General features: G+C 42.5%; 1 protein-coding gene and 1 non-coding gene across 2 annotated transcripts in view; one reads left to right on the top strand and one right to left on the bottom strand.

The window, feature by feature from the left end:
- The window catches only part of LOC116671611 (growth arrest-specific protein 7), a 56,625-nt gene that overhangs the window by 4,700 nt on the left and 39,834 nt on the right, over positions 1-12,091 (top strand). Inside the window, exon 2 of the mRNA XM_032502955.1 lies at positions 7,617-7,734. Coding sequence (XP_032358846.1) covers positions 7,617-7,734 — 118 coding nt within the window. The remainder of the gene's footprint in view (positions 1-7,616; positions 7,735-12,091) is intronic.
- LOC116671822 (U2 spliceosomal RNA) lies at positions 6,248-6,437 on the bottom strand. The gene has a single exon (XR_004327375.1). It is a non-coding gene; the product is annotated as a U2 spliceosomal RNA (small nuclear RNA).

The raw sequence follows: 12,091 nt of genomic DNA, 5'->3' as shown, positions 1-12,091 counted from the left end.
TGGAGATGTCTTCAGGCCGTGACACACCAGTCTGATAACAGTGGAACAGTCTGGCAACATCGGTGACTCGAGTCTGGTCAGTGGGTTCTGTGGGTGAGGGGGGGGGGGTGGCCTTCATTTTGGCTGACTTGACATGCTTGGTTGGAAGGCGGGCTCTGCTGGCAGTCAGACTCAATGACCAATCTGATTGGTGGAGAGCTAATCCGGGATGAGCGTGACTAGAGTCTCTCAGAATCTGAGGAATATCTTTAAAACTGACCTTTGATCTGAGATGAAGATTCAGCAGCTGCTCGGCCTCTTTCGCCTTAAAATGTCTTCAGAAACACGTTTCGGTGAACTATTTTAGTAAAATATGAGATCGGATTCTGAACGAGCCACCATGACAGTCTGGTTTTGAATTTCTGAAGAATCCAGACCCACGTGACGTGTTTGTCCAATCAGCTGGGGGGTGGGGGGAGGTCAGTCCGACGGCCTTTTCTACCAACGGTCAGCTGTCTGGTTGGTATGTCACAGCCTTAAGTCTAACTTCTTTCATGTATTCCAAATCAAATACTTTTGAAATAAAATCCTATTTTCCGAGTACTCCATGAAGAGGTCCATGCTGCCTCAGATCTGTATCCACAGCAACAGCAGATGGTTGAGTCCGGTGTTGATGGGGAAGATGTGTCTCTTCTTGCACAGACAGCATTATCAACATTTGTGTGTCCACTTCCCCCATAGTGCACATATGATAGTTTTGCCCCAGAAAGGAAAGGTGATGTATTTAGGAGTAAATAATAGGAAACAGACACTTCCCCTCCGTGTCACACCTCTGTTCCCGAGCTCCGCTGCTATGGCGAGGGAGGAGAGGCAGCGGGCAGGCATACACTGTGTACCTCACTACTATTCTAACAGAAACTCCAGACTGGAGATTGCCCACGCTCTCCGTCTGCATCCCATCATGAAAGGCTTTGTGGCTGTTTACAGCACTGCTCCAGTATGTATACAGCTGGCGTTGGAGTTTGGTTTATGTGCATGCCTGCATGAAGGAGAAAACAGTAGACAAGCATACAGCTCAGACAAGCTCCATTTTTTTAGGAAGTAATAAATGCAATGAAGAAATGATTAGGTCTGCACTAAGATTATCTTACAGCCTCATTTGAAATGTTTAATGTCAGGCATTGACAGAATATGATCAATCCTAACCCTAACCCTTATCAGTTAAAACTGCTAAGAACTAACTTTCAACATCTTACTGAAAGATGAGTTCAACCATTTTATGTTGGGGTTATAATGCCTCTTCTTTTTGTCTTTGGAGTTTTATCTGAAATTAAAACTACCACTCAAAGAATATTGTATCTTACTGCGTAAGCACTATTTCCCTTGAGAAGGAATATAGAGGCATTTTGGATTCATATTTGTTGGCTAAAGGTAAAGCTGTTTACTCTGTTTCTGTAATGCTAGCTCAGCACTATGGAAAGTCTTCAACATAGTTTAGGATAAGGCTTTGTGGGCTGAATTTAGATTGATTTAAAGAAATTACATTTAAGTTTTAATTGGTTTGAGTTGGAAAATGGCTAGCTCTTTGAAGAATGGCAGCTGCTGTCTGCTTGGCTTCACTTTGGCAAAATAGTTACCGCAAAAAATGTGTCAAAATTATTCAGACATCCAGGAACTTCTCAAAGCAACCCTGTAGCATAATCCACTTCATGCCAAAACTTGCCGATAAATTGCAAGATAGGTTCATTACCCCGAGCAGAGCTAAAAATCTATAGAGTGGCACTGAACAACTGTATTTAGAGAGTTATTGGCAACGTTTCTCCAGATGTTCTGACATGTTTCTTACTGCAACCTTTAAAGCCTGCAAGAAGCCAGTATTTGGTATTTTACCTGGAGTATGAAACTATAGTCCTTCCCAGTCACCAAATCAGTATAAAGATCTTTTTTCCCAACAAGGATCCTGGTTTCCACATCCTCAGGGTCATGTTCAAGAACCTCTTGAAACCACACGCATGCGCGCACACACACACACGCACACAGTCACACAGTCAGGGGGTGCTGAGTCACTCAGGCTTGTGTGAGGACAGCAAAGCTTGGTAGTGTCCAGTAATCCAGCGTGTTGAAACGCCGGCCCCCTCACTCTACACAGCTCCCACCAATCAACCAATCAAGGGATCTCAGACAGCGACAGTTGCATCTAATGATTAACGTGTGTATGTGTGTTGACGCTGCTAACCTGTTGAAAGCTGACAGAGGGATTGTGACTCAGTTGTTGCTAGAGATGTTCCGATACCATTTTTTACCTCCCAATACCGAAACTTGTGCTATGGGTATCGGCCAATACCGAGTACCGATACCAGTGTGTTTAAAAAAAAAAAAAAAAGATCATACTGCACATGCATGACTGTGATATTATTATCATTAAACAGTAGTGCAACAGCAACTATAAGATTAGATATTTTTAAATTAAAGTGCGGCCACAACATTGTAAAATAAAGGTATTTCAATTTTTAAATAGAACAGTACAAAACTAACTAGTAAACAGTTTTAATGATTTCTTAAAAAACAAACTTGAAGGGCAGCCATTATGTACTAAAATAAAAAGACATTTAAATCTTTAAATAGTGCGGTATTTAACAATAGTGGAACAACAACCTATAAAGTAAACATAAAAAATGCAACTCAAAAGAGCAACAGCTACACAGTAAACAAAACTTTAAAACAAGTAGGCTACACATTGCAGTAGCATTTTAGCAATTTAGTATTACTCATAATTTCAAGAGCAAAGGCAAATTCTTCTTCCAGAAGATGAGCATTTCTGCCCTCTCTCCTCCTAGTCTGTTCCTTCTCGCATCAACAGTGTTGGACGCTGCACTGAACAGTCTCTCACTTTCAACACTGGTACAAGGAGCACAGAGAAACTTTGCAGCAGTGACAGCGAGGTTGGGAAACCGAATTTGGTTGACTCCCCAGTACTGGAATGGGCTGTCTGAGCATGGGACCGTTGGCCCTGTCAAATATGTCTGTATTTGAACTTGTGTGCTTGTGCTACTCGCCCCACGTTCCTCATCATGCTCCCGCAGGGTTTCCTCAAACAGGCCTTTCAAGCTGCTCTTTCTGCTGCTGCTGCTGTGCTTCCATACTTGGGGCTTTATGGGGGTTTTCTGGCATTGTCTCTTCTCCCTCAATTGCTTTGGCAATTATTGTGCCAGTATGTGACCCTCGGAACTCGTTGGCGTGCAGCACTGCACTTCGAGGGGTAAATGTTGACTCTCTGTCCACCCAGTGTGACGTTTAACTTAGCAAAGACATGGGGCACACGACAGAGCTTCAAATGTCCGTCGTAAAGCTGATTGCATGCACGTCTTTCAGCAAACACGAAATGTGTTCCCTAATATGTCATTTGGGTAGCGCAGTTTCTGAGACATATTTACGACCTGGCACAAAGTACCTTTGCTCCATTTCTCCATTAAGAAGCGAAATCCCACATTTTCGACGACAGACGGGTTGGTCATCCAGGAAAATAAACTCCAAAACTTTGTTGGTTATCGTTGTTGCTTTTTGGCTGTCTTTGGGGAATTTATCTCGTTGCTGGAAGGCAGTTTCGAGAGTTTGCTGCTGCAGTTCGTCCTTTTTTTCCCCCGTAGCTTTCGTAAATTAATGTGCTCTTTAGCGTTACGCGTCTTCAAATCTTTAATTAAGTTGCTGGTGTTGAAATTTGCAACACTCGTGCCACCCCTCAAAATTGCTTTCCCTAGAAGTTAAATAATACCCTGGGTTTGAACTGCCTGTAATGTCTGCAAAGAGGCAGAGTCCCTCCTGCAGGTCTCAGAGGAGGCTGTTCAGATCCAGGTGAAGGTTTACTATGCTGTTACTCTCTGACTGACCTCAAAGCGAGACTGACTATTTATTTAGAGGCATTGTCCAAGGGACGTTTACAAATGATCCTTCCAGGCAGGGAGCCAATGCCACTAAAATAGAGAGAACGTGAGGTAATTTGTTTCCATGATAAGATATTCTGTCTATGTTTGGGGGTGGGGGGAGGGTCTGTTTAAGATAAAATACCATTATAAACATTTGACATATACAGCTCCTCTTCTGTCACAACCTTTTAACCCTCTGAGCCCGAGACACTCGCCCACGAGTAAAAAAGTACCTCTGATTCATAGTTTAATAACTTTTGAACCATACAAGCGATTTACTCACTTTCGGTTTCGTTTAAATCCTGACGTTTTCGGGTTTACGGCGGTCTTTTCCCTGCCTTTCTAGCCTCTACAGGGGGTTTTCTATCCAGCCTGGAACTTCAGCCTCTTTGGGCTTTAAATCCATACTGTTATATCCAAGATTGGTCAACTTTATGTCCATAATTCATTGCGTTTTGGCTCATTTCTGCCGCTGGCTCGCTCCTCCGTCTCTCTCTCTGTCTGTCCCGTCTATTGTTTCAGGAAGTACATGCCCATATATGGGAGATAAAAGCACCCCTCTTGTATGGAAGGCCAGAGGGGACAAAAATGCCTATATACTCTATGGAAGGCCAAATGGTACACTATTTAGACACATTTTTGCTTGTATAACATTGCTGTGGGTGTAACATCAATAAATATGACATTATTATGTTATTATTGGCATAAGTAAATATCATGAGAGCAAAACGTCTTGACTTTTTTGGAAAAAATGCATGTATTTTGTCAACTGTATAAGTTATAATGATTATTTCTTCACAGTGTGACTCCCAAGACATATGAGAAGTGTTTTAGAATGGAAAATGGCTTAGAGAGGTTTTACTTATATGTCTGTGATATCAATACATATCTGGAAGATTCATTTATTTATTTATTTATCTTTAAGGCCCTACTTCCATTTTTAACATGCAAGTGACCTCACTGCAACCCAAATATTCCAATAACCCAGTTTGTCCTAAAAAAAATGATGTTCATATCTTGACTGTAGACAACAGGGTTGATGTTTTACAAGCTTTTTTATAAAATAAATCCAGACGGAAATTAAACTGTAAAAATGGCCTCAGGGCCCAGAGTGTTAAAGCCAAGTTAACTTTGATTAAAGGAAGGGTCCAAGTACCCTATAGACGTTCATAAATTAGGAATTAGGAATTCTACCACTGTAAAAACCAGTGGTCTGAGACTGTTTTATCAACCTTCGGATACAAGAATTTCATTTTTGAAACATGTCAATTTATATTTTAAGTGTATTAAAGCGCTCATATTCTGCTCATTTTCAGGTTCATAATTTAATTTAGAGGTTATATCAGAAGGGCTTTACATGGTTTCATTTTCAAAAACATATTTTTGATGTACTGCACATAGCTGCAGCTCCTCTTTTTACCCTCTGTGTTAGCTACAGAGTGAGACATCTCACTTCTGTTTCATCTTTGTTGGGAGTCGCACATGCTCAGTACCTAGGTAAGGACTACTAGCCAGTCAGAAGCAGAGTATGAGGGCCTTGACAGTACCTAGGTAAGGACTACTAGCCAGTCAGAAGCAGAGTATGAGGGCCCTGACAGTACCTAGGTAAGGACTACTAGCCAGTCAGAAGCAGAGTATGAGGCCCTGACAGTACCTAGGTAAGAACTACTAGCCAGTCAGAAGCAGAGTATGAGGGCCCTGACAGTACCTAGGTAAGGACTACTAGCCAGTCAGGAGCAGAGTATGAGGCCCTGACAGTACCTAGGTAAGGACTACTAGCCAGTCAGAAGCAGAGTATGAGGGCCCTGACAGTACCTAGGTAAGGACTACTAGCCAGTCAGAAGCAGAGTATGAGGGTCCTGACAGTACCTAGGTAAGGACTACTAGCCAGTCAGAAGCAGAGTATGAGGGTCCTGACAGTACCTAGGTAAGGACTACTAGCCAGTCAGAAGCAGAGTATGAGGGCGTGCCCTGACAGTACCTAGGTAAGGACTACTAGCCAGTCAGGAGCAGAGTATGAGGGCCCTGACAGTACCTAGGTAAGGACTACTAGCCAGTCAGAAGCAGAGTATGAGACCCTGACAGTACCTAGGTAAGGACTACTAGCCAGTCAGAAGCAGAGTATGAGGGCCCTGACAGTACCTAGGTAAGGACTACTAGCCAGTCAGAAGCAGAGTATGCGGGCCCTGACAGTACCTAGGTAAGGACTACTAGCCAGTCAGAAGCAGAGTATGAGGGCGTGCCCTGACAGTACCTAGGTAAGGACTACTAGCCAGTCAGAAGCAGAGTATGAGGGCCCTGACAGTACCTAGGTAAGGACTAAGACTGACTGACTGAGGTACTGCCACCCCATTTCTGTTCCCGGCAATGCTGCAATACCGGGGCAATGCGCGGCGTGACTGGAGCAAGCCCCTTTTTCAACTCCCATTGCTAAAAATCATTTAATATGTTGTCGCTTGGTAGAGGAGATATCAGATGTTAAAGGGACAAGAACAGATACTACACTTGATCTTAGTCAAAAGGCAGAGAAGCGAGCAGAGGATTGTGCCACGATAGCAGCTAGGCGAACATGACGTGTAACATAGTGACGCATGTTTGTCTCTGAAGTAAAGGTTGGACTACAATAGCTGTTTGGAGCAGCTTGAACAGTGTTTTCCGTGTAGCAAAATATAATAATATTGAGCAGGCGAAGCATTGTGACACAACGGGGTATTGAATCGATTGAAATAGTTGACAGGATAATTTAATAATGGAATCAGATCGGAAGACCAGTGAAGATTCCCACATCTACTAACTAGTCGCTGACTTGGCTAGTTCTAACCAGTTGATTACTCTGTCTGCTGTTTGGCCCTGGGTAGTGTACAGTGGGTTTGTGGGAATTTGTCTGCCTGAGAGCGCTTAGACAAAACAAAAACTGTTATTCTTATCTATATTATTCTCAAATGACTGCTGGAATGACTAATACAGGTTCAATTGAAAGGTCATCTTTCAGTCTGCAGAGCTCACATACACCTTGAGAGCGTCTCCAGAGCTCACAGACATGCTGAAAGTGTTGTGGACGCTTCTCAGTCCTAGATGGTCCTTGTGTTCTCTGCCAGGGGCGTTTCTGGCTTTAGGAGGTGAACCATCTGGAATGGCGCATTATTTAACGTTGCATATGCCTATACATGCTGAATCTGAGATTTGTCAGACTTGCCACCACCAAGGTGGATCCCACTAACCAAACTGTTGCTGATATGGAGTTTCATAAAGTCTACAAACAGTATCTCCCCATTGTGTAACAGGGGTCTCAGTCTGTTGTTTTACTGCTAATCAGTAGCAGATGTGTGCACTCTCGTGTTGCTCAGCTGTATGCTGTGTGTGCATACTCTGCCTCTGGAGCTCAGGAGCTCAGAGGCAGTTTGTTGTTCTTTGTGTGGCAGCGGTGGTAGCGCAGCCTGCTCCACTATGATGTCATTGGTTGCCGATTGTGAAATACTTGAGGAAAGGAGAACCTCATTGAACTGAAGCTGAATGCTGCACATGTAGTCTTCATCTCATGTGAAACCTAATCTTCAGTTTAAATCTGTTTATCTCCAGCAATTATTCCAACTATCAGAGATCCTTTAGAAATAAATCTTTGTCTGGGATCTAATGATGTTTCAATTCACGTCCAATGTGCAGCTAAACCTGTCTGAGGTTAGTGACACCAACTTGCTTTGTGTGTTTTGACAGAGGACAGCATCTCTAAGTCAGCTCCCTGTCGAGGACCTCCGAGACCCCCTGCCTCCTCAATGGAGATGCTACATGTCTCCACAAGGGCGGCAATACTACGTCAACACCACAAGCAATGGTAAGAGCCAGTGAAAAGAAATGTCCACAACACATTTTGAAGAAAGTAAAAATGTAAGCTACAAGGTGAGCCCTGCTTAGCTTATATTTGCTTACATTTTCTAAAATTATGCTGCTCTTGATGCAGAGTACCCATGGATATACAGAAAACTATTACTTAATTACTGAAGATAACTTGATATTTTTGGGATTCATAGACACATTTGCAATAGACATCAGATATAATGTTATTATTAGTGTCACATTCCCGTTTGAAATATGACTGAAAACTGAGGCAATAACATGACAATCAATGATTTGTAAGAGTGAAAAGTCAAGTGTTTTTTTTAACAGCTTCTTTTGCAAACATAACAAAAGGTTTAGAGATTCACAAAACAAGTATGGTACAGGGCTGGCACCCAGCACTAAACCTGGTCTATCTAGACACAAGTTACCAAGTTCACAGGGTGGCTGTAATACACCTCTAAGCCATGCGTTTTTGTTGTTTTTGTTCCATTGCTGCCAGATATTCCGCAGAATGTCCGTCTTATTCAGACAGATGTCCGTCTTTTCAGCCGAATGTCCGTCCCCTTCCTCTTTCTCTGTGTTGGCATTTTAACCTCCTTCCCAGTCCTCTGTCTCTGTGTTGGCGCTCTAACCTGTGCCGGATTTTTGAGGACTATGGTTACCTGGTCCTCAGATCTCTGCAGGGTAAATCCAGACAGCTAGCTAGACTATCTGTCCAATCTGAGGACTATGGTTACCTGGTCCTCAGATCTCTGCAGGGTAAATCCAGACAGCTAGCTAGACTATCTGTCCAATCTGAGGACTATGGTTACCTGGTCCTCAGATCTCTGCAGGGTAAATCCAGACAGCTAGCTAGACTATCTGTCCAATCTGAGGACTATGGTTACCTGGTCCTCAGATCTCTGCAGGGTAAATCCAGACAGCTAGCTAGACTATCTGTCCAATCTGAGGACTATGGTTACCTGGTCCTCAGATCTCTGCAGGGTAAATCCAGACAGCTAGCTAGACTATCTGTCCAATCTGAGGACTATGGTTACCTGGTCCTCAGATCTCTGCAGGGTAAATCCAGACAGCTAGCTAGACTATCTGTCCAATCTGAGGACTATGGTTACCTGGTCCTCAGATCTCTGCAGGGTAAATCCAGACAGCTAGCTAGACTATCTGTCCAATCTGAGGACTATGGTTACCTGGTCCTCAGATCTCTGCAGGGTAAATCCAGACAGCTAGCTAGACTATCTGTCCAATCTGAGGACTATGGTTACTTACCATGGCTCCGTCCGGAGCTTAGCCCCGCCCACGATAATAGTGATTGGTTTAAAGAAATGCCAATAAACCAGAGCACTTTTTTTCCCCAAAACACACAATGCTGTGTGGACTAGCTAGATCTTCCTCCGCAGCGCTGTGGAGGAGGGCCTTTCTCACCTTTGGCTTACTTCTCTCCCCCTGCACATTTGGTTTGTGGTCTAAATGAAGTGGTTGATATTACTGATATATTATATCTTAAGACTAATAGAAATGATGACCCAAACAACTAAAATAAGAATGAAACATGTTTCTGTGAGATGAAATGTGAGATAATTCCTCCCATTTGTCACTTTATGCAAAAAACATTCCCTGCCTTGCTCCCCAATTACACTTTAAATAAAATTAAATGAAAAATGAAACAATAATTTTCATAAAAAAATGTTCCACCCAGAAGCTTGTATTTATCATAAAAATGATACGTGAGCGGTTTTATCTGTCAGAAGTCGAGTTAAACTGTGTCTCTAAGGCAGTGATGGTACCAGTGAGAGAACTAATACTGCTGATGGGGCCTTGTTTCTGTCATCACAATCACCACTCAGTGTCTCCCTGAACACACACACACACACACACACACACACACACACACACACACACACACACACACACACACACACACACACACACACGCATAGAAACAGCTTAATGTCCTCCTCTGTTCAGCAGACACAGCAACATAGCCGGCTTTTACTATCCCTGAGTGAACTCACTGTAAAAGCTGACTGAAGTTACTAATATCTTGTCTTAACAGTTTTTACTTTAAGTTCAGGAAGTTAGGAAGTAGGGCTGCACAATTAATCAAATTTTAATCACGATCACAATTTTGACTTCCCACGATCAAATTTGCGTGATTGAGCGATTATTTTTAAATGCGTCATGTCACCACTGTCTGCTCATGAGCCAATCAGAGTTGTTCCCTGCATCGCGCAGCTTAGTTTCTAGATGTAGACAGTCACAGAGGACAGAGGGACGGGAGGAAAATTCAACAGATATCAGTCGGTTATACATCGGTCTCAAGGTTTACCAATTTACCAGTAAACGCAACATTTGTCCCGTCTGTGTTGTTTTTCAGAGAATAGCAGTGAGCAGTACTAGTTGGTGCTAGTTAGCGTCTGTTAGGTCACAGGCTCTACGGCGCGAGTAATATTTTTCCTCTCGGACGCACCGGTGCACCTAATGTCCTCGCATCCGCTGCAATGCTGTTTATATGGATATGGTTTAATTTTGCGTTACGTGACCCATTTCTTCTGTAAAGCCGTGCCTGTGTCGGATCTTTCTACTCTCTCTCCTTTTACTCTCCTTGCAGCCTGGCCGCACAGCGCCGGTCCACACTTCTGACATTTGTCTACAGTTTTAATTGTTATTAACATAGCTGTATATTGTTAAATATGAGGGGCAAACCTGTATTTGTACCAGTGTTTCCATGGTAACTCTGCTATTGCGGCCGCCACAGCGAAGAACACAGAAGAAGTTACTGAATGCAACTAACTTCAGTTGGTAGAGTAATAGTGTGAGACCGAGCTTGTTGTACCTGCAAAAGATGTGACCCATGGCCAGAATCTCATAGTTCATAAAAATGCAGCGCAGTGACGATACAGACATTTCATACACACGACGTGTATCCGCCGTTCGACCCGTGCTGGACCCGTTCATAATGAGTCAGCCGTCTCTCTGTAAGTAGCACTCCCTCTCTCTCACTAGCTCTTTTAATCAGTTATTGTTAAAAAAACAATATATCCTACGCTATTTATTTCAGAAAGCTAATTTTCAATTACGTGTGTTACGTGCTTCAACATAAGAAGATTGTAACATAATATAGATATGAAAGAAGTTATAAACTTGTGACTATGTGACAATAAAATCAGTTTTGGTTAAAATCAACAAATAATCGTGAGAATAATCGTGATCACAATATTTATCAAAATAATCGTGATTATCATTTTGGCCATAATCGTGCAGCCCTATTAGGAAGGTAAGAAAGTGCAGGTTTGCTATCTGTCACACAGCGTGACAACCGGTGTTTATGTATCCCTGGCCTGGTCACACCACAATGTGGCCTGTCTAAATCTTGATAGGCGGAACAACGTGCTGCTGTTTGAGTTGTAGGCTGCGTATGAACCTAAAAGGCATGAAGCACTGTAAACCATGTCAGCAAGAAAACTCATTGATTTCCTTTTGTCTCTCCATCTCTCCCATGTCATTCAATTCAACAGTCTACATACAAGTGTCAGTGCTGGTTTTTTTTTCTCCAACGTTTCTCCTGTGTGCAACGGCACAAGCTGCTGTCGTTTGTACCAGCCGTTGTCCTCCCTGGCCACTGGGCTGCTCATCATATACATACTGTAGATCCACAGCACACAGACCAGCCCTTTGGTTTACAGGGATTTTTGAATGAAGTCAGATTCATAATAAACTATATAAAAAAAACTTCTGCCCTGTAAATTACACTAGGGCTGCTCGATTATGGAAAAATAATAATCACGATTATTTTGGTCAATATTGAAATCCCGATTATTTAATATGATTACTCATTAATCATTAGATATAATGGATAGTGTCCAGGGTATAATGTTTTAGTGTCCTTTATCTCACAGAAAGAGTTTTTGGATTAGAATAGAAGAGGGGCCGCAGGGCTAACGTTAACTTTTCCAAGACCACAGACTTGTTTTTGCTTTTTTTGCTCACCAAACACTGCTGTGGCTGCCCTCCTTCTGCCATCATTACTCAAGTTTTTAAATTCCAGCGGATGATATGCACACGACTTGCCTCCCTAACTGTATAGGCTGAGAGAGTTTATGGTTTCGGGAGGGGCAGATGTGCACGTGCGTGTCATTCAGAACACAAGACAAAATGAGAGTGTTCTTGCTAAACAGAACATGACAAAATTATCTTTTTTTCTGGATTTTGGTGATTTGAAAAATCTAAATTGAAATCGAAATTCAATTAAATGCACAGCCCTAGATTACACTCTTCAAAAGAAAGTGATATTTGGTAGGCTCTGATTGAATAAGTTATTCACATTTCTTTTTTTAATTTCCACCTATGTTTTT

The sequence above is a fragment of the Etheostoma spectabile genome, chromosome 21 (assembly GCF_008692095.1).
Source record: "Etheostoma spectabile isolate EspeVRDwgs_2016 chromosome 21, UIUC_Espe_1.0, whole genome shotgun sequence".
NCBI lineage: Eukaryota > Metazoa > Chordata > Actinopteri > Perciformes > Percidae > Etheostoma > Etheostoma spectabile.
The sequence above is the reverse complement of the archived record's forward strand: the minus strand, read 5'-3'. Positions and strand labels throughout refer to the sequence as shown.